The 23,542-nt window shown below is 48.0% G+C and overlaps 1 protein-coding gene across 5 annotated transcripts in view; it reads right to left on the reverse strand.

The window, feature by feature from the left end:
- Positions 1 to 23,542, reverse strand: part of LOC138472640 (putative 4,5-dihydroxyphthalate dehydrogenase) — a 2,792,617-nt gene that overhangs the window by 1,680,686 nt on the left and 1,088,389 nt on the right. For all 5 annotated transcript variants that reach the window (XM_069610913.1, XM_069610911.1, XM_069610914.1 and 2 more), the window contains one exon: positions 22,628 to 22,735. In XM_069610913.1, coding sequence (XP_069467014.1) covers positions 22,628 to 22,735 — 108 coding nt within the window. The remainder of the gene's footprint in view (positions 1 to 22,627; positions 22,736 to 23,542) is intronic.

Here is a 23,542-nt window from a genome sequence, read left to right on the forward strand (position 1 = left end):
CTCTCACCCTTTCCCAGAACTCTGCCTGGGCCTCATTGTGTCCATATACTACTGCCAGCGTCAGCAGGGTTCCCTGAAGTGTGCCCTTCACAAATAGAAACCGTCCTTCCGGGTCCTTAAGTGTGGTCTCTGTTACAAAAGCTGTGTCTTTTGCTAGTAGTATTGCCACCCCTCTCTTTTTCGATTTGTGAAAGGCATGTAGAATCTCCCCCATTCGCCACCCCCTCATGGAGGGATCTTTACCTCTTGCCCAATGTGTCTCTTGCAGGAATAGGATATCCAAACTTGCCCTGCGAAACTCCCTGCTGATCAGGGATCTCTTAGTGGGGGTATTCAGCCCTCTGACATTAAGGGAGCCCCCCTCCAGCACTGGAAGTTGATCAACCATTATTACGGATTGTTTCTCCCTTGAACCTGTTCCCTAAGACTCCGGTTTGCCTTATCTCCCCCGTTGCCCTTGGTCCTCCTTCGAGGAGCATCGATTGGCCGCAATCCTTTGCAAGCTATTAAGACCTCCCTCTTACCCCCTTTCTCCTCCCTCCTCTGAATCGAACTTGAACCCCTTTCCACCCTCCCCCCCCCCTTGGTAAGGCTCATCCCCAACTGCCCCCCATTCCGTCCGCCCCGCCCTCTACCAAAACGTCCTGTCCCGCTCCCCCCTTCCCCGGCCTTAAAAAACAGGGCGGACCACTAACTTGTTCACCCCTGCCGGGCTAATGAGTAATTACAATATCCATTGAGCACCCACTTGTCCCCCCTACCATCTCTGTGAGGGGGCAGCACAGCCTCCGTTTAGCCAAAGTGTAAGCGGAAATATCCTGAAAATTCGTTATCTTCGCGTTGTTTTTTTTTTTAAAAATATTTTATTGATTTTATATTTTAGAAAACCAAACAGCACACAACACAATACAACTGTTACAGCATGTCGTCATCGAAGCACCATATTACATTACAGAAACACAAAAAATAAATACGAAAAAAACTCCCCACACCCCCCCATCAAGCCAGAGCCGGCTCCCTTGTATCATCAGTCGGGGCACCGTCGGGTGGAGCATTGTCCGTATGCCCATCATCCGAATTCTCAGATTCGTCCAAACCCTGTTGTGGGTTAGTCATAGAGGCCACCAATTGTCGCCAGGCCAGCAACCCCCTCTAGTGACCGCTTCAAACCATACCACGGATTCCGCCTCCGCCCACCTCACGAGGTCCGCCCACCATAGTTCCACTCTCGGCCTGCTGGCCGCTTTCCAGTTCATGGCAATCCTGCGTTTGGCCAGAACATATGCCAGGTCCCTCATCTTGCTCAGGTGCCTAGAGTGTCTGGGCCTGGGGAAGATCCCAAGCATACACGACCAAGCGGATCCCACGTCCAACACCACTCCCCCACCTGCAAGCTTCATCTTGACCTCCTCCCAAAATCTATACACTTCCGGGCAGGCCCAAAACATGTGTAGCAACCCTGCATCCACCTCCCCACACCTGGGGCATTTTTGAGTGATCGAGCCTCCAAACCTTGCGATCTTCTGGGGAGTCAAGTAGGCCCTGTGAATAATGTACAGCTGGAGTTGTTGGAGCCGTGCATTTCGGGACACCTTTTTATGATACCTTAGGACCCTCTTCCACTGACCCTCCGTCAAAGGTCCACCCATCTCCTCCTCCCATTCATGCCTCAGTTGGAGCAACTCTTTCCCAGCCTTCGCTCTAAGGAGTTCGTATATCCGTGATATTTCATGCCCGCCCTCTGAGACATCATACATAGTTTCAAGGGAGTCATCAGGGTCATCTGCCAGTGCCGTCTCCGGCCATCTCTCTCTTACTCGTTTCACAAGCCTGGCATAGGTGATGTATTGGCCTCTATGCACCCCCGTCTCATCCTGCAACCTTTGGAAGTCCAACGCCTCCCTCTCCTGCCATATGTCCCCGAGCGTGGCCAGGCCCACCGGCTCCCAATGTCTACGGACAGACTGAAACAGTTGGGAGTCGTTTCCGCACAGTGCCACCAACGGGGCCTGCCGAGAGAGCGGTTCCGACTCCCCCATCAATTTCCACGTTCTGTGCCAGACCTCCCATACCAACCTCAATAGCCGCCCTCTTCCCGTCAGTTTGTTCCTTTGTAGCCACACCACCTCTCTCAGGAAGTATGGGGCCGTGTCCTCCCGCAGCAACCTAGATTCCTCCGAATCTTCATCAGACAGCCACCTGGCCACATACAACAGCTGCCCCGCCAGATAATATAGTTCGAAGTTGGGCAGGCCTATACCCCCCTTCTCGCACGGGTTCTGGAGCTTCCACAAGGCCACCCTATTCCTGGAGTTACCCCACACAAAGCCCCTACACATACTATGAAGTCGCACAAATAGGCTCTTAGGGATCAAATACGGGACGTTCACAAAGAAATGCAGGAGTCTGGGAAGGACCACCATTTTAAGCAAGGCCGCCCTCCCCATCATGGACAGGGGCAATCTAGACCAGAATGCCATGCTGTTCCTGACCCCCTCTATGGCTCTCTCTGTGTTATGCTTGTGTACCGCCTCAATCTGGTGGAAGATATTTACCCCCAAGTACCTAAACGTGTCGGTCCGCCATGGTATTGGCAACACAGGCAGCCTCTCCAGCGGGACATCCCTGTACCTGCCCAGAGGGAACAAGCCAGACTTCCTGGGGTTCACTGATATGCCCGAGAGGACAGCGTAATGATCCAGTACCTCCAGTACATACTGCAGGTTCTCCTCCGGGTAGCGCAAGTAAATCTTCGCGTTGTTATATGTAATGTCTCAAGCTTTCCTGACCTCCTCCAACACCTTTGTTTTTTCCATATAGTAGTGGAATCGGACCAGGATGGAGCTCGGCCCCCACCCTATGTGCTCTGTCTATGGTGGGTTCCGTTGTTGATTCGTTCCCAAAGAGGAGGCTGATCATATCTCTAACCATTCTGCATATGTCTCTTTCCGTCTCCCCCTCTGGGTCCGGGACACCAAAAAAGCAGAGGTGATTCCTTTGCTCCCTATTTTCAAAGTCATCCATTTGTTGGGCCCTCTAGTCATCTCTCTTCTCTAATGCTGCCAGTCTCATCTCAGTCTGTGTTTCCTGCATAGCCTTTGTTGACTGGTTGGTCGCGAGCTGGAGCAGTCTGTCCTCCACTTTGTCCACCTGCTGGTTAATAATTCGAATTTCTGGGCTATCTACGACCGCATGTCTCGTTTCCTGTAGCACTGAGGCAAAGCCTCTCTCCATCGCTGATGTAGTTTCCGAAGCCGCTCCTGACTGATCCATTGTGTTTCTTTGGACCAAACTATCTTGGGTTCCTGTTACCTCCTAGAATAGGTTTGCTTGCAGGGCCGTGTTCCAGTTCATGTGGCCTCCTCTTGTGATGCGGCATTGGGATGGCGGCTATCTCTGTGGTTCTGCTTTATTTCTCCCAGGCTCAGTACTGGGGTCCGCAGAGGGTGACCGCTGGCTCCAGAACGCTGTTCGTGAGGTGGCAGGGGTATCCCCACAGTGTCACCCCTCTAAATCGTATGCTCTTGAGAAGTGATCCGGGTGGTTGGTGTTTCTGTGCTTGAGGATGGGAGGAGCGCCGATAGGAAGCCCCTGAGCAGGTACACGCCCCAGACCGGAGCCCGGGGGCCACCACCCTTGGTTATAGTCTGCTCCGGAAGTAATTTTTTTTCTTCACCCTTTGGCTCTTGCTCTCGTTCGTGGGTCTCCTCTCCTGCTTGGGGGGTTAGATTGTGTCTTCCAGGCTTCCCTGGGCAGACACACGCCCTGTGCGAGGGCCCAGGGGCCACCACCCAATAGGTTTCGGGCTCCGGGAGGGTCTCTCGCCTTTTAAGGACCACTATTCCCGTGGGGTCTCAAGCCCTCTCCGAGGGCACCATCTAGGGCTTCGGCCCCCCTAGGTGGGTGTTCCAGATGGGGATTGCCCCACTCTCCCACACCACCTCCTGGGGCCCTGTCGTCCGGGGTTCCTCTGTTTCTCTCCCCGCTCACTTATGCCTATCTCTCCCCCCACTGATGCAGACTGCCAGTCGTTCGCTGCCGTCAGTCTGTCTCTGCCACCTGATTGTGTGGGGAGGGATCTTTTGTCTCTATATGGATCCAGGGCCTGGGTCTTTCTGGATGTTTTTGGTCCGGGGTGGTGCTGCTTGTCCCCCCTGCCTTCAGGCACGATGTCCGTGTGGGGTGCTCTCAAGATGGTGGCCCGGATGAATTTCGTCTAAAGGGCGCGCAAACCCCGCACTGAGTGGTTGCTGGCTCACTGCTTTGAGGTGATGGTGGGGGCCCTCTGTATTGGCCTTATTGTCTCTCCCCCCATGGCTGTCACTCCCTATACTCTTGAGGGAGGAAGCGGGTCACCCCGGCCGTGGCCACCATCCCCCTTCTCCTCTGTTATGTTCCTCTTTCTGGGGAGATTCCTTGGGTTCCCTCCGGGTGCCGTGATTCACCCCTTGGAGCACCACACACTGATCTTCTGTGCGCCGCTTACCTCACACCCCTCCGATTCCACGTTGGGGAGGGGCCGTGCTCCCCCGCTGGGCCCCTTCGCCGGATTCCTCCATCTCCTCCAACAATGGGTGGCGAGTGCCTGGGAGAGCTTATCCAAGACGTGGTTCGGCCCGCGCCTCTCCCTTTCCTGTGGAGCCTCGCGGCTGCTCCCACTGCCGCTCCCTGTGATCCTGGCCCCCGCTTTCCACTCCATGGACGGCCAGTGAGAAGGGGGCAGGCACCTCTGTTCAATATATGCTCTTCACTGTGAGGCCCCTCTCCTCTGCTGCTGTGCGGCCTTTCCCTTCCGACCCGCGTCCCCGGATGGGGAGATACGCGCCGGCCCCTGCCCTTCACTGGCGAGTTCCAGAGGGGGCTTGTTCTCTGGATCCCAGGGCCCTCCCCCCCGAGCATCTGGTTTGCTCCCAGGTGGCACCGGGGTGTTCTGCCTGTGGCTTCCAGGATTCTCTGTCCCTGGGGGGCTCTATAAGGGGGGGGCTCGGTCCCTCAATGGCCCGGTCAGGAGGATGAGCACGTTCAGGCTGCCATTGCCTGTGCGCCCCCTGGTGGCCTCTCTAATCTAATCTTTTGAACAGATCTTGGTGGGTATACAATGTTCCCCTTGGTAACAAAGCAACAGTAGGGTAAATAACTATTCTCTTACTCTGCTGAGCCTGCTTTTTGATGTTCCCAGTGTTAACTAGTGGTCTGTCAATTTGGTACTTCGCTGATGTGCAAAGGGAGGAAATTCTTGAAATAGATGTTCTACTCGTGTATCACAAGTGAGTGTTCTCCAATGTTTATAAATGATGAATTTGATTCTTTTGTCCTGTATCGAATATTTAGAAACATACTAGTGAGGTATAGATTTCTCTTTGGTGGAACCGAAGAGATGATCATCCAGTTGTGTGCCAGCCGATTTCTCCCTTGATGCACTGACCTCTTCAGCTTCGTAACCTCAGGCGAGAAATGTTCTGCCCATAATCTCCGTCTGCCAAATCGTACTCATGCTCATCACTTAGTATTCTTCTAACTTTTAATAGTTGGCTGTGCAGAGATTTTTAATAAGGCTTGGTTAATGAAAACTTAAATGCTGCAACAAGTTGTTTATATCCGTCCCCCTATGGGAAATGTTTGTAGGCACACAATATGCGTGAAAAATTGGAGGATTAGACTTTATTTATTAACCCACGATAAATATGAGACCTGGGTGAGCTGTAAAGCTGTAATGTATTTGTGATTACTATGTTTTATGTTCATGGCAGAATGATGTTTTTGGATGCCGCTACATTGATGACTTTGAGCAAATAGGTTTGTTTTGAAATTTGGTGTAATAACGTCTGTGTCGCGACAATGACTTTGAACGTTTACAACCGCATCACATCAACGACATCATAGCATGTGTTCCGCGCACATAATGGTGAAATAAGGTAAGCCACTAACGGTTTAAGACTGGTGTCTTAACCGTGTCTAGAGACTGAAGTGACTTACTCTAGGTAAGACAGCTAAAGAATGATGCTTTCCTACGGATTGATGATTAGAGTGAGGCTCAGTGTCTCCTTTTCTTTTTATTCTCAGGAATGGGTCATCTTTTTTTCGGATTTTCAGTGCACAGGTAATTAGGTATTGATGATTTCTGAGGGTTTTATATATTTATGAAGACATTATCAAAGTATTATGTTATCTACTATACATTTTCTCTGTACCGATCTCTATAGTAAAGGGCACAAAAAGGTATATACTGAGCGACAGCATATAAACACATTAATTGGTGTATTATGAAAATACCTGTAACATTTCGTCTTCTCTTTTCTTATTTATTCTTTTGTGTTTTTGTTTTTTCTCTTTCTTTAGTTCTTATGCTTATATTATATACACATGGAAGGAACCTGATTAGACAGGAGTGGATTGTACATAGGCATGGCCCTGAGATGGACAAATGTATGAAATGCCTAGGCAAACCCATTTTATGTGAACACTGACCTCTGAATTTTTGAAAATTAAACATTTGAGCACCTTTTACAATTGGTTACTTTGTGTGAATATTAAGTAATGTTAGTACATATCATGTGAATAGTTTGTGATTGACAGTTTTGGCTAATTTTGAGCAGATTGTGAACACACAGATCTCTAGAGTTTAGGTTCTAGGAAACATTCAGTATATTCATTACCCTTGTGCCCAGGGTTTATCTGCAGTGCTTCTCATACACACATCAGATATTACTGCAGTAACTAATTACATTGCAAGTTAAACTTAAGGGTGATGCCGACCATTTCCATTTTTGTCATGTTGGTAATCATCCCATAGTGAGCTCAATGGGGCAGTAGGAGGAGGTTGAAGGAAGGGGAGTAATGGGTTCCTTGAGGGAAGTGAGAGGGTCAAAGAAGGTTGGAGTGGATTCAGGTTAAGTGACAAGAGTGTTGTCCTGTAGATGAAAGGAGGATCAGAATAGGGTGAGAGGAAGGAGAAGAGAAGCAGCAGATGGACCTTGTGTGATGCTGGAAATGCATCGGAGGGACAGGGCCTCCGTATCCTTGTCCTTTACTGCTTTTTATCGTGTGTTCTGTCGTGTTTTCCGCGCAGGAGTTCACGTGGGACTCCTGGCGTTGCAGCTCTCTCTCTTTTGGTTTGGTGAACGGACCCGTGGGATACCCTTATGGCACCCATGGGTGGTGGTACAACCCTGTGCCCCTAGTGTATGTTTTTGGGCACCTGTGGGTGACCCACAGAGCAGGGTATGGGCTGGTGGCAGCTCCATGCTGAATTTGACATGTGCACGGAGTATCCTCCATTTTGGGATACCCCGGCCCTGCCTTTGGGATCAGTTGATTCCTGATGGAAAACAAGATGGCCCCGGTGGCCTCTTGCTTTCTATTACCCATTACCTTGTTTTCCCAAAGTCCTGGGAAGCCCTGACTCTGTCCCTTCCCCCTGACTGGCTGTTGGGTGGAAATGCCATATATGGTGTTGTTGTGAAGGACGGGCCAGACTAGCTGGAGCCTTCCCGGTGATGTATGTTGTGGGTACTTCCTGTGGGTGGGACCTGGGTGAATAGTGTGTGTGACGAATATGCATTCTGTGTTGTGGATGTCTAGTATCTGGTGGTTGACACAATGACTGAGACAGCCCTGCCCGAAACCGGTATGAATGCAGCTTGGAGTGTTGAATGGCTCTGTACTTGTCCCAATACACAACTTGTTGTGAGTGTCTGGAGAGAAGTGAAGGGCCTGAATACCTCGTGTGCCTGATTGGCTGCCTGCCTGCATGAATGCCTGTAGTCGTGATTGGATGCTTGAGTGTGACCCAGCGGAATGAATGGGAGATCAACAGTATATCTGGGGACCTCTCAGTGCTAGGAATCGTGTTCAGAAGCTGAAGTCCACTACGACGAGTAACTGGAGTAACTGAAGCTTAACCTTGAAGCCCTACTGGACGAGAAGAATTGCTGTTGCTCTCCTTCACAATCTGAAAGCTGCTGTGCCTCCAAGGACTGACCCAGAGAGGACCTGGTAAGGCGCCCTCTTCCCGAGCTACGAGGGACCATCAAGCACAGCTGATCTTTGTCAAACGCTCCCTGGTAGACAGACCTTCGTCAGGCTGCCGACCCGATACGGGGACTGCTGCGGAACTCCAAGGAGAAGCACTCGGACTGTTGTCCGCCACTGTCGACGACCGCCGTCGCCGACCAGAGCCGCCGTGCTCCCGTTTGCCTAAGAACTTCAATTGATCATCGGACGCTCTCGCCTGCATCGTCACCCGCTTGTCTCCCGCTGGAGAAGGCCCGACCGTTGACGCGCCGAGGAGCATCCACCGGTGGGTTTCCCGCCACCTAAAGACCGCAGAGACGCCGGTGACTCGACGCACTTGCTGGGCCACAGTTCTTCATCATCTCTTTGCGGTCCAGAACTATCGTCACCGAGGTGCCCCGCATGCCTCTTCCTTGCAGGACGCCAACGCTCTGTCGTCAACGAGCACCGCTAGGAACGAAGCTGCCACTTCACGGCCGTAGTTCAACCTGTTCACCGTCGGACGTTTGATGACCCGTGACTCCCGCCTTAAAGGGAGGGCACTCAAGAAGGGCCGTCGATTCCTCAAAACCGAACGCCGAGTTCCTCGACACCTCTCGACGATCCGTGGCTCCTGCCTTAAAGGGAGTCACCCAAGAAGAACCGGTCAACGCCTCGTCGGAGAACTCTACTCCACCAGGTACAATGGGGGGTAAAACCTTAATAGGAGGAAGTAAGTAAGACTATTGAACATATGGACTGGGCTTGTGCTATATATCTTTATTTACAGGTTGCCCAGGTGGGGGGATCTCCACACAGAACTGTGCCTAGTGGTAGGGGTCAGCATTCTGCCTACTGTTTCAACCATCTTGCGTTCCTTCCTATCTCTATTGCTGGTTTCCTCGTTATTGATCTGTGTGACATTTTAACTGTACAGTTGATGCACTTTAATCAGATTTGATAACATTGGTGGTACCACTTTAGAATTGTATATATTTATCATTAGTGACTTCAGAGTACAAAGTGCGTTATTGTGATCGTGTACATACCCTTGAATATTAATTATATAAAGACTGTGTTTTCAGTAATACAGTGTGTGGACATTCCTTTGTGGGGGTTCGGGGACTACACTGTACTTAAGAACCAGCCTGCATCACCTCCTGAGAAGCTAGGCCTTGATTGCTCGACCACGTACCAATAATAGAGAATCTTGGCTGGGGTCCTCTGTGCCTCTCCTCTACCATATAGAGAGCAGAAGTACAGACACCCCTACCAGTCTTTACACTGGTGGAAGCGGTGGGATGCTTATGGTTTTAAGAATCAGTGTATAAACGTGCCACTTACAAAATATCTGCACTTTATGAGATTAAGGTTTGGGTGTGTACAAAATAACTGCATTACAAGCAATGGAGTCTATTGCGAATGGTAAATTGACTCGGATGAGCTAAGAGGCTCTTCAGAGTGCTTGTGAAGCCAGGGAGTTAGACTTTGTGGATAAGTCTAGGGCTGAGCTGATAGCTGCCCTGGTGGACTACCAGACCGATGGTGAAACTCTTGATGAGGGGGGGAATGCAACCAATGAGGACTCTGCCCCTGGGGTTTCTACTGAATCTGTTTCTGGGAATGCCACCATTCCTGCTGCCTCTGTTCTGAACCCCAGCAATACCTTGGAGCTTGAGTTATTAAGGATGAAATTGGCCTTTGAATATCGCAAGTTGGAAATAGATGCTGAGCTTAAGAAGGAGGAGTTGGCTCAATAAGTGGAGCTCAAGAATAGGGATCTTGAACTCAAGAATAGGGATCTTAAACTCAAAGACAAGGACACTGAATGTCAGAGAATCCAGCTAGAGAAAGATCAAGTGGAGACTTCAGCGAAACCCAGTGAGAGTGTCAGGTCCCCGGCAACTAAATTTATGAAGGATTTGGTTGGTGTGTTTTCGGAGGGTTCCGATATCCTCCAATGGATTGAAGCGTTCGAAATGGCTTGTGCAATTCATGATGTTGACAAAAGAGATTGGGCTAAGTGTTTGCTAAGCAGAGTGCCTCAAACTGGATATGACTGTATTCTGAAGCTGAGTGTGGAAGAAAGGGGTCAGTATGAGTGTATGAAATCTGCTTTGATTGCCAAGTTTGGCAAGACGCCTACCCAATACCTTAAAAGGTTCAGGGATTTGAAGAAAAGAGAGAATGTGTCTTGGGTTGACTGGGTGAGTGCTGCGCACATAAATATGATGGGGTGGATTGATGGTTAGAAGGTGAAAACTTTTGTTGAATTGTCCCACCTGTTGTTTTTTGAGCATTTTTCTGAAGCCTGTTCACCAGAGCTGCATCAGTATGGTGTCCAGTCATAATGTCGAATACAATAATTTCGAAAGTCAAAATGTCGAAAATATTTAATCGAAAATAAAAATGTCGAATTACAAAAATGTCGAATTTTTTTTCGAATTAATGTTTAAATAATTAATTAATTATAGTTTTTAAAACATAATTTTTTTAAATGGTTAAAGGTATATCCATGGTGGGTGGGGGGGGATGTGGAGGAGGGGGGGTTGGGGTAGGGGTTTGGGATGTTTTTTTTTAAATAATTAATTATTTAATTAATGTTTAATTAAATATTTTTTTTAAAAAATTAAAGGTATATCCATGGGGGATGTTGGGGGGGATGGGGAGGAGGGGGGGGTTGGGGTAGGGGTTTGGGATGGGGGTTTGGGAAGGGACCCCCCAATAAAAAACGTTAGTATGTGTGACATTTTACATAGTTATTTTAACATTGGTTTTTCGATTTTTTTTCGACATTTTATTTTCGAATTAATGACTTTTTCTATTATATGTATGTGTTTTCGACATTTTTGCATTCGACATTTTTGTAATTCGAAATTATTTTTTTGATATTATGACTATAAACCGTCAGTATGTTGCTGACCAGAACATTTTGGATCCTTTTAAGCTGGCTAGGTTGGCTGACAAGTGGGCCTCACACCGGGTGTCCCCTAAGGACTCCAGTGGGAAGGACAAGGACAAAGAAAAGGGGGCCTCTCAGAAAGCTGAGGAGTTCTAAAAGCAGTCACAGTCGAATAAACCTAAACCCTCCTCTCCTAAAACCCAAAAATCTAGTGGGGATAAGTCATCTGTGGGTGGGAACAAGAGTAGTGGTCCACCTGCCGCAAAGCAGGCTCCCGGTGGTTCCAGTACCGTACCCAGCACTCCCGGCACTTGTTGGGACTGTGGAGCTCTGGATCACAAAAGGGGTGACTCCAAGTGTAAAGGTAAGGCACTCGGAGTACAGGCTGTCAGGCCTGACCTACCCTTACCCCATGTCTGAGGTGGAGGCCACTGTCCTCCCCTCCTCTACAGGGATCACTTTTGGTGCTCCCGTAGAGATTTCCTTAGTGTCCCTTGGGGCCTGGGACCAGTACGCGGAAGTACTGGCGACTATCCCACAGAACACCCGTAGATTTTTGAGAAGTGTCCTCCTGAATGGCCAGCCTTCTACTGGTTTGAGAGACACTGGGGCAAGCATGACAGTGGTGGACACGACCCTGCTCAAGCCAGAGGACTATGTAGATGCTCCTCTGAGAACCACCAGGTTAGCTGGTGGGCCTCCCAAATTATCGCCTGTAGCCCGAGTCACATTCGTAATTGGAGACAAGACAGCAAAGCTTCCTGTCCTGGTTCAGGACAATGTCCCTGCTAACATTCTGTTAGGTAACAATCTAGTAGAGTTGGGGTTGATCACGGATGGTCTTCCCATGACGGCTGCTGCGGTCACTAGGTCACAGGTGACACCGGGTCTGGCTGTGAGTCAGGTACCCGAGCCGAAGGCGCGGCCTAAGGCAAGACGAAGGAAGAGCAAGAAGGCCACCTCTGTGGAGGGAGCTCCTTCTCTTCCTGCTGTTCCTACAGCACCCATTGGGATCCATGCTCCAGACGGGCTGGGTCCAGTGGTAAACCCCGTCTCAACTCCTGTGGGAGAAGAGCCAGAAGACTCTCCTGTGGGAGAGGTTCTCAACCCGGAGGATCATCCCGATCTTCAATGCTTGTCAGCTGAAGGGGGACCCTCCCGGGCAGACTTCTGTAAAGGACAGAGAGAGTGTCCCTCTCTCGAGGGTCTGAGGAAACAGGCCCTGTCCCAGGCACAAGGAGAAGTGCCTAGGACATTCTGGATTTATTGGGAGGGTGAGCTCCTTGTTAGTGAGCCCACTAAGCCTGAACCTGGTGCCCTCAAGAGGTTGGTGGTACCCCAGGTTTACAGGCCCTTCCTACTGCAGTTGGCGCATGAGGTGCCCTTGGCTGGTCGTCTTGGTACCAAGAAGACTAAGCAGAGGCTCTCTGCCCATTTCTACTGGCCTCGGATGGGAGTAGAAGTGGAGTCCCACTGCAGGACCTGCCCAACTTGTCAGTTGTCTGGCAAGACTGGAGGCAGTGTCATCGCCCCACTGCAGCCATTGCCAGTGGTTGGCACACCGTTTGAGAGGGTGGGCATCGACATCGTCGGTCCCATTGACCCTCCCACGTCAGGTGGACATCGGTTCATCCTGGTTTTGGTAGATCATGCCACCAGGTACCCTGAGGCTATACCCCTTCGGACTGTTACTGCCAAGGTGGTTGCCCGGGCCCTCCTGGGCATTTTCACCCGTGTCGGATTCCCCAAGGAGGGTGTCTCTGACCGAGGATCCAACTTCATGTCTAGTTACATATAACCATGTGGAAAGAGTGCGGGGTAACCTACAAGTTCTCCACTTCTTACCACCCCCAGACCAATGGTCTGGTTGAAAGATTTAATAAAACTCTCAAGGGCATGCTAGGTGCTTTGGAAGAGCCCCTAAGGAGGAAATGGGATCTCCTCCTGCCATGCCTTCTGTTTGCTTACAGAGATGTACCTCAAGAAGGCGTTGGTTTCAGCCCCTTTGAGTTTCTCTTTGGACATCCCGTGAGGGGGCCCCTCGCCTTGATCAGAGAAGGTTTGGAAGCCACCCCTCCCGGTCCCGCCTAGCAAGTGGGGGACTATGTGCTAGGCCTCAGACGGAGGATGACACAGATGATGGGTCAAGCAACGGCGAATCTCAAGGCCAGCCAGGAATTGAACAAATACTGGCATGACCTTAAAGCATCGCAAGTGGATTGGACTCCGGGACAGGAGGTCCTCGTGATGGAGCCTACCAAGCCGCGGCCATTGGCAGATAAATGGACTGGACCCTTCAGGATAATCTCCAAGATGGGCGAGGTCAATTATCTGGTTGACATGGGAGTCCCAGGGGTAGCCCCTCAGGTATTCCATGTCAATAGGCTCAAGCCTTTCCACAGGCAAGCAGAAGTCTCATGTCTCTTGCTAGCTTCAGAGCAAGAAGAGGATGAGAGTGAGCCCCTTCCTGATTTGCTGCATAGCAACCCTCAGGATGGCTCAGTGGAGGGAGTGCAGCTCTCTCCAGATTTGACAACCGAGCAGCAGAGGGCCTGCAGGACTTTGCTCCAGCAGTATGCCTCTCTGTTTTCGCTGACGCCAGGCCTTACACCGTGGTGTAAGCACGAGATTGACACTGGTGACAGCATGCCTGTCAAGAGCAGGAGCTACCGAATGTCAGTACGGTTAAGAAGCACATCCCGGCTGAGGTCGCCAAGATGTTGGATCTGGGTGTTATTGAACCCTCAACCAGTCCCTGGTCCAGTCCCGTGGTCCTTGTCCCCAAGGCAAGTTCCCAGGCAGGTACCAAGGATTGGAGGTTCTGTGTGGACTACTGAGGAGTCAATGCCGTCACCAAAACTGACGCGCACCCATTGCCCAGGGCTGATGAGCTTGTGGACACCAGAGGTGCTGCCAAATCTGTGAGCACCTTTGACCTCACCTCAGGCTATTGGCAAATAGCTCTGACGGACCATGCCAAGGAAAAGACGGCGTTCTCAACACCAAAGGGACTCTACCAGTTTAGGGTCATGCCTTTTGGGTTGAAGAATGCCACTGCCACCTTCCAGAGATTGGTCAATCATGCTCTCAGTGGGCTGGAAGCCTTTTGTGTGGCTTATTTAGACGACATTGCCGTCTACAGTTCCACTTGGGAAGAGCACTTGACACATCTGGGTAGAGTGTTGCAGGCCTTAAAAAGGGCTAACCTCACTATCAAGGCCACCAAGTGCCAGATAGCTCAGGGGAAAGTCACGTATCTTGGTCATGAGGTAGGAGGGGGTCAAATCCAACCTCTCCCCCGTAAGGTACAGGATGTACAGGACTGGGAGACTCCCACTACTCAAACCCAGGTGAGAGCCTTTTTGGGCCTCACCGGGTAATATCACAATTTCATGGCGGACTATGGAACCATAGCTGCAACACTGACAGCTCTGACTTCACCCAAGCAGCCTAGGAAGGTCAATTGGACTGAAGACTGTCAGAGGGCCTTTGATGGCTTGAAAGAAAGTCTGTGTCTGGCACCCGTGTTGTGTGCGCCTGACTACAGCCGACCCTTTATCGTCCAGATGGATGCCTGCGACACCGGAATTGGAGCTGTCTTGTCCCAGTTAGATGACAAAGAGAGAAAACATCCTATCATATTCATCAGTAGACAACTCAAGGGTAGAGAACTTAGGTGGGCTACTGTTGAAAAGGAATGTTTTAGTATAGTTTGGAGCATTAGGCGTTTTAGGCCCTACCTTACGGGGTCTACCTTTAAGGTCCAAACAGATCATAAGCCCCTGAAGTGGCTTATGCAGATGAAGGGTGAACACCCGAAACTGCTCAGGTGGTCCATTAGCCTGAAAAGGCTAGACTTCACCATAGAGCACAGACCAGGGCAGAGTCACGATAATGCAGATGGCCTTTCCAGAAGGTATGTTGACCGTCTGGATGAGGGTGTCTATCCCGTGGGAGATTAGGCACCCTCCACCTCAGTCTGGGGGGGCGACTGTGATGCTGGAAATGCATCGGGGGGACAGGGCCTCCTCATCCTTGTCCTTTACTGCTTTTTATCGTGTGTTCTGTTGTGTTTTCCGCGCAGGAGTTCATGTGGGACTCCTGGCGGTGCAGCTCTCTCTCTTTTGGTTTGGTGAACGGACCCGTGGGATACCCTTATGGCACCCATGGGTGGGGATACAACCCTATGCCTCTAGTGTATGTTTTTGGGCACCTGTGGGTGACCCACAGAGCAGGGTGTGGGCTGGTGGCAGCTCCATGCTGAATTTGACAGGTGCACGGAGTATCCTCCATTTTGGGATACCCCGGCCCTGCCATTGGGATCAGTTGATTCCTGATGGAAAACAAGATGGCCCCGGTGGACTCTTGCTTTCTATTACCCATTACCTTGTTTTCCCAAAGTCCTGGGAAGCCCTGACTCTGTCCCTTCCCCCTGACTGGCTGTTGGGTGGAAATGCCATATATGGTGTTGTTGTGAAGGCCGGGCCAGACTAGCTGGAGCCTTCCGGGTGATGTATGTTGTGGGTACCTCCTGTGGGTGGGACCTGGGTGAATAGTGTGTGTGACGAATATGCATTCTGTGTTGTGGATGTCTAGTATCTGGTGGTTGAGACAATGACTGAGACAGCCCTGCCCGAAACCGGTATGAATGCAGCTTGGAGTGTTGAATGGCTCTGTACTTGTCCCAATACACATAACTTGCTGTGAGTGTCTGGAGAGAAGTGAATGGCCTGAATACCTCGTGTGCCTGATTCGCTGCCTGCCTGCATGAATGCCCGTAGTCGTGATTGATTGATTGATGCTTGAGTGTGACCCAGCGCAATGAATGGGAGATCAACAGTATATCTGGGGACCTCTCACTGCTAGGAATCGTGTTCAGAAGCTGAAGTCCACTACGACGAGTAACTGGAGTAACTGAAGCTTAACCTTGAAGCCCTGCTGGACGAGAACAATTGCTGTTGCTCTCCTTCACAATCTGAAAGCTGCTGTGCCTCCAAGGACTGACCCAGAGAGGACCTGGTAAGACGCCCTCTTCCAGAGCTACGAGGGACCATCGTGCACAGCTGATCTTTGCCAAACGCTCCCTGGTAGACAGACCTTCGACAGGCTGCCGACCCGATACGGGGACTGCTGCGGAACTCCAAGGAGAAGCACTCGGACTGTTGTCCGCCACTGTCGATGACCGCCGTCGCCGACCAGAGCCGCCGTGCTCCCGCTTGCCTAAGAACTTCAATTGATCATCGGATGCTCTCGCCTGCATCGTCACCCGCTTGTCTCCCGCTGGAGAAGGCCCGACCGTCAACGCGCCGAGGAGCATCCACCGGTGGGTTTCCCGCCACCTAAAGACCGCAGAGACGCCAACGACTCGACGCCCTTGCTGGGCCACAGTTCTTCATCAACTCTTTGCGGTCCAGAACTATCGTCACCCAGGTGCCCCGCACGCCTCTTCCTTGCAGGCGCCAACGCTCTGTCGTCGACGAGCAACGCTAGGAACGAAGCTGCCACTTCACGGCCGTAGTTCAACCTGTTCACCATCGGACGTTCGACGACCCGTGACTCCCGCCTTAAAGGGAGGGCACTCAAGAAGGGCCGTCGATTCCCTGACACCAAACGCCGAGTTCATCGACACCTCTCGAGGCTCCTGCCTTAAAGGGAGTCACTCAAGAAGGATCGGTCGACGCCTCGTCGGAGAACTCTACTCCACCAGGTACATTGGGGGGGTAAAACCTTAATAGGAGGAAGTAAGACTATTAAACATATGGACTGGGCTTGTGCTATATATCTTTATTTACAGGTTGCCCAGGTGGGGGGATCTCCACACAGAACTGTGCCTAGTGGTAGGGGTCAGCATTCTGTCTACTGTTTCAACCATCTTGCGTTCCTTCCTATCTCTATTGCTGGTTTCCTCGTTATTGATCTGTGTGACATTTTAAACATACAGTTGATGCACTTTAATGAGATTTGATAACATTGGGGTACCACTTTAGAATTGTATACATTTATCATTAGTGACTTCCGAGTACAAAGTGCGTTATTGTGATTGTGTACATACCCTTGAATATTAATTATATAAAGACTGTGTTTTCAGTAATACAGTGTGTGGACATTCCTTTGTGGGGGTTCGGGGACTACACTGTACTTAAGAACCAGCCTGCATCACCTCCTGAGAAGCTATGCTTTGATTGCTCGACCACGTACCAATAATAGAGAATCTTGGCTGGGGTCCTCTGTGCCTCTCCTCTACCATATGGAGAGCGGAAGTACAGACACCCCCTACCAGTCTTTACACCTTGTCCCCCTAACAAGCAGAAAATATGGAGTCTTGGGGACCACTCTGGGATAAGCATACTCTAAGCCTGGTGTATTACATCTCCAATAATGATGATGAGTCAATTCACCAAGTCCCATTCCAGAAAATGTGAATCTAGATAAATCAAGAAGATAAACATGTTTAAGGAATACATTTCTGGTGTCTGCCCACTTTTGGGAATTACTTCTACAAAGGCTTCTCTCAGGTCTTCCTTCACTCCTTTCTTTCAAAAACCTGTCACTCATGGACTTCTCCCACATCTTCCAAAATGCTGTCAGTAACCCATTTGGACTGAGGGGTTCTCTGCCTGCATTTGATCAACCATGAACTCCATTCCTGCCTCCAATGGTCTACCTACAAGTGCCTCTGTGTTAAGGTGCTTTCTCTCTTCCATGTATTCAGAGAAGGAGAGTGTCTGACCAACAGCTGAGCAACAGGGGTTTTCCTGCAAACCTTCCCTGGCTAACCTAGTGGCAGACATGGCTGAACAGTTTTAACATTTATTTTTATTTTACTGTGTTAAAGCCATAAAATAGATTTTGACAAATTTTGTTTCAATTAAAAAAAATATTCATATCTTTAAAACGACAGCAAAACACAGTAATTATAATTATACAAATTAATTCATTTTTTCCATCTGATTATTAAAATAGAGCTATTGCAATCATGATACTTTGCATGTTCAATTCATTATGTTTGCTTCTTTTGGAAGATCAAATGTAGCTCCTTGAGGATTTTCAAAGTTTCAATTGCCAGTTCCGATTCATTGCACAACACTAATCTTTACCAAAAAGATGTTGTGGATATCCGCCAATTTTTATCTACACATCTTGACAGTTTCTTTACTCTGAGTTTTTCGGTTCCCACAAACTCTGTAATTGGATGTTTAACAATTGTGTATGTTAGTCATGACATAAATCACATTTATTATCTGGAGAGGTCTCCTTGTATCTTGTATGCAATATTTCTCTAGTTGATAAGAGATTGAGGCGAAATCTCAAGTATTCTGTTCTCCAATATGAATTCAGGAAACGTCTCAGATAACTGGGATACCATCCTCTGGGCTTTTCAAATGATGACAATGACTGAAACAGCCATGAACCACGCATCTCAGAGATTGTATTAATCCAATCTGCCCTCTTTACAGATTCTTTCACTTTCATTGGATTCTGTAGCAGAATTATTTCTTCTCTCTCACATTTCAACAGGATTTCAGATACCTGTGTTTTAAGATCTTTCAAATAGGGATTGTTGTCTTCTCCTAACATATCTTTTATGCTCTCGTATAGCAAGTTCTTGCGTGGATCTATGATCTTTCAATATGAGCAAAGCACCCTCCATTCAATCTGTGATTTTATAGACTATAATCCCAACTCATACCTTAATGATGTCATTGGTAAATACTGTGGCAAATGCAGAACATTTTTCCATAGTTTGCCTTCAATCTTGTCCCAGTTGATACATTTTGCCACTGGGTTTATGTCCAGACCATAAATAAGCGATAGAACGACTTTTCCTCTTTAGAATTTTATCAACGGTGATTAAGAAAACTTGCAGTAGGTATGTAAAAATGTTTTCATTTGTGCTCCCAACTGTAGTGTTTTGTGCTCTAATTCTTGCGTTAGTTGACCTGTTGCTGGATGACTCCATAGGCAGAAACCAAGGAACATAACTTTGTTCGCTACTGCTATGGTCTGTCCGCTCATTTACCATGCACATTGTGGTACATGCTTCTTTGATTGATTGAATGTTCCAATTTTTGACTTACTTGGATTGATCTGCAAGTCGTTTGAGTCTGAATAGTCCCCAAAGCTTTTAGTAAACAGAGTTCTATAGGTGTATAGTCCAGGAGAACCATATCACAATGGCGTAGGCGATCCACGCAAGTTTAATCTTACCAACTTTGGGACTTGCCAACAAGGCATTACCAAGGCACTTGGATAAATCAGATAGAGATTGAACAGGCACAAGGTCAGTCTGCATCCTTGTTTGACCCCTCTTTCAGATGTTCTTGGGTTGCTTATGTTGCCTGTCCAATCTGACCTGAAATTTTGTTTTTTTGTGGAGTTGTATGATAGAAAAATATCTGCTGTGAGGGTAAATATTTCTGAACAGCTAAGTTAATTTTAATAAGCAAAATGCTCTTAGAGTGTTTTGAGGTTGTTGTTAGGAAAGATTTTCTTTTTGCAACTTTCCCTCAATAGTTTTCCATGGAACCTCATTCCTTTTGCTTTATTTTTCACCCTGACCTGATTTTTTGAAGGGAAGTAAAGCCCTCAGCTTCTCTTCCCTTGCTGCTTGCTAATTTGTTATGGGGAAACTGACAAGTCTTTCATACTGTCAATACTGAGAAACTAGGTTTCTCTTTTGAATTCCAGTATTTTGAAATTGGACACAGTGCCTTACAGTGGAGTACAGTATGGATATATTTGTTATTTCCCTAACTTTTCACATTTGGGATTGTTTGCTTACTTTCATATGTGTCTAAAGACATGTTGGTGGCTGCAGTTTTTTTTAATCGTTTTTGTAGTATTTTTCTTGTGCACATTTGTTTACTACATATGGCTTGTCCTCTAAAATGGCTGTGCCACAATATTTTCACTTGTTCTTTGGCCATATTGTTTTTTAGCCTTCTTCCTGCCTTCTCAGGTCAGGAAATCACATACAGTCATGCACTTTCCCTGGAAAGCTGCTGCTTTTGCTGGCTAATGAGCATTTGTGTGTGCCAAAGCCAAAGGAAGGGGGCGGAGACTGGGGTATATTACCAGTCCACATCCTTGCTGCCAAAAAGTCTGCCTGGGATGGAAACCAGTAATTGTCCCTCATTGGACAACTACTGGCTGCTTGAAAGGGGCTGATCCTTTCCATTGGTGGGCTTGGACTTTCTTACAGCTCTGAATCTGGTTAAGAGGACTCCTGCAGCCATTCTTCAGATTTACAGTGGATCCAAGAATCCTTCTAAGAAGAGCAGCCCGGTGGACTGACCAGCTCCCTCATGGGCTACTTCACCAGAATCAATGTTCCGTGTTCAAGCCCAGAACTCGGGTGGTCGCTAGCTTGTGCCATAAATCGCCTGCTCCCGAATTATCAGCTTCCTATCATCAAGAGAACCTGTCCTGAAGCTGCGTCTTTGGCCGCGACTGGAAGAAGGCCTGTGGTCGTCTACAAACAGTGATCATCGCTGGAACTTGCCTTCCTCCATTTAGTGAAGTGTCCTGAAGAGGTCTGTACCGCAAAAGTCTGCATTTCTTCTTCAAGTGGGATTGCATCTTGCAGTTGCACGTGACTGGAATAAGCACTCAAACCTAAAACCTCTGGACGCCTCTCACATGAACAAAGGATGGAAGACTGTGTTCCCAGCGACTCCCATACGATCAATCGTGACCCCGGGGGAAATCAGAGTCAGAAGGGTAAGTATGCATACCTGCGCCTATCCCCCTTGTCCTCAACAGGATAACATTGGGTACCAAGCTCTTGGTCTCCTGGACTCCCTGTTATTTACCTTTGGTCGTCGAACATGGGTCGTGCCCCTGGGTTAGCCTTGGGTCGGGAAGAGAAAGGAGAACATACCTGTCTTCAGATCAATTGTTACTTAACTTTGAAATAGTTCTGGACTGTTTTGAATCCCCACCACAACCCCATTGCATCCCTGTAGAGAATACCTTTCCTCAAGAAACCTTGTTTTGGAACCTGTGGCTTTTGGGCACTAGACCCCATGCATCATTTTAGGGCAGACTTCTTAAGGAAGGGTAATTGTACTTGTGACTGGTTGTAATTATTTTATCTGGTTAGGCATTGAGTGATGTACTGTAGGTGAACCCGGTGAATGTATATATTTGTGTTATATGTTTTTTGTGATATTATTAGCTGCTAGTTTCATTTCCTGGTGTGTTCTAAAAGACCTAAACAAATAACTGTATTTTTATAACTGATTGTCTAATCTGAATTATTGTGCGCTATTCTGTGTGGACTCATCCCTGACCACACTCACAATCTCCTAAAACTAAGTCTTGACTACTCTCCACACTACCTCGATTGGGTTTTAGCTAACCTCTCAAGAGTCTCCATGTTCACCATAATTGGAGTGGCCTCCTAAAATCTGCACACCAAGGTTAATTTTAGAAATCCATCTTGCAGTTGCGAGGTCACTGCAAAAGTCCACATTTCAATGGATATTAAATTTGGTACCCAGTAACCCTGGGCTGTCCGAAAACATGAGTCCACTAAATCAAAGATAGTATCCTAGACTTCAGATACTCCAATTCCATACACTCCAAAAAATACTGATATCAGTCACTGATTTAAGGTTAATCTTGTATTGGTGTGCAGCCTGGGAGAGATGGCATACGACGAGGGATACAATTCTTGTAAGTGTTGTTTGGTTATTTAACCATCCACTGACTGCCTATGGTCATACTAATACCTATTGCCACTCCCACCCACTTCCAGCCCCTCCCATTAAAATCAAACTTTGCACTCAAAATGCCTGCCAGGATTTTTTCAAAGCAGTGAGAACTAATGTTTAATCAGCGCTGAAAACCTGTTACTGGTCTAATAAAAATGTCTTAAACAGCTCTGCCTTCAGTCACTTGTTTTATAAGCACTATGGGTTTCTGTCACTGAAGTGCTTTTAAAAACAAGCATTGGCAAAGCCAACAGTTTCGGCTTGTGGATAGGTATTTGACAGGCACTGCTATCAGTGCCTGGCAAATGCCCTGCTTTCATATGCCACTGCTACGTGCATCATTTTCAAGATTCTACCATTAATGGCCAGTTAGTACCATTATGGCAATGCCTGGCAAATACCTGTTTCCATGTCTACACAAAAGACAAATCTGTTGGCATCGCCAATTCGGTGGGGCGGGACTGAGATGAAGATGGTGGCAGCCACCTGGCAAAAGGGCTGACTGTGGGGGTCAGCATCTCAGATAACGAAACAATAGAAGAGACGAGCGCAGCAAAATAAATACCTCTCCTGCTGAGCTCCGAGTACCCTCTTAACGAGTAGTCTTGGGAGCCATTTCCATTTGACAAAATGTCACTGCTGTCTTTAAATGCAGCAGAAATGATGGAGGGGGCACTGGTGAGCACACATGCATTTAAAATGAGTCCTTTTTATGGATGGTCTCTTAACCTTTACAAAAAGCCCCCACCTCACTGCCCAGTATTTCGGCCACGCTCCCTTGATAGAGCACCCCCACACCTTAAATTTCGCAAACTACTTAAAAATGTCACACTGCCATCTGTTCATTTCAAATAAGATAGGAAACCTTATCCTTGTGATCATAATATGCAAGCTTTTGTTAATTCAACTTTGCCTCCCGTTCAAGAGGATTAAACCCAGTACCTCCAAATGCAGAAAATGTGTCTGCATCTAGTTGGCATTCTGTTGGATAGTCCTGAATTGTAATATTTGAGGTTACCTTCATTTTCAGGCAAATTGGGTAGTAGCGCATGACATGGCCAACTGCTAACATGACTCCACTCTCTTGGCATGCAGCAACGATTTCTTCACAGTCCTCAGGGGTGACCTAAGAAACCAGTCGATAAAGAAAACCAATCAGTTATGTCAACCATGATAACAGCAGTTTACTGTATAACGAAAACAATCAATTCTGCTAGCACCAACTATATTTGAGAAGAAAAGACATGGCACGACATAATAGGATTTTGCACACTTTTCATTATGACATAATTACATCTACAAATGCCTGAAAAATGGACCCTTGTCTTCCTGAAACCTTGCAAAACCAAATATGTGTAAGCATAACAATGGTATTTTTATTTCAAATTTGCTAACTGCTTGCATCCTTGTAAAAACATGAATATTGCTTCGTAAATAGTTAAAGGAGGAAAAGCCAAAATAATACTGTAGAGTAGGGTGTCTATGTTCATAGAGGATACAACACTTTGGCTTGCTGTTTTGTTTACTTTCTGTTGAGCAATCCTCCAATCTGTTTTTGACTGACATGCCAACGTTAGCCACACTTGGAGTTCATGACTCTTTAGCCCTGGTGTTTTTTGCCCTGGCCTGCTGGATAGTGCACATTCCTTTTTTCCCCATGCTATGGAGAGACCACTTTCCACCACCCTCCCCACAGACCAGCTGCAAGCAGAGAAGCGCTAGGCAACTTGCAAATTGAAAAGACAAGTTATTACACTTCCTGCAACGGGGTGGGTTACTACCTTCATCTTATACCAAATCACCTCAACTGGGACACCTGGGTGAACTTATAGGGGTCCAATGCGGACCTCTTTTTTTATTAAATGTGAAACCAGCCTCATAATACATCAGTATCCTTTTTAGTAAATCCTTTTTTCTAGTACCCTAGCGTGAT

This window comes from Ambystoma mexicanum, chromosome 8 (genome assembly GCF_040938575.1).
Source record: "Ambystoma mexicanum isolate Mex_15411 chromosome 8, UKY_AmexF1_1, whole genome shotgun sequence".
NCBI lineage: Eukaryota > Metazoa > Chordata > Amphibia > Caudata > Ambystomatidae > Ambystoma > Ambystoma mexicanum.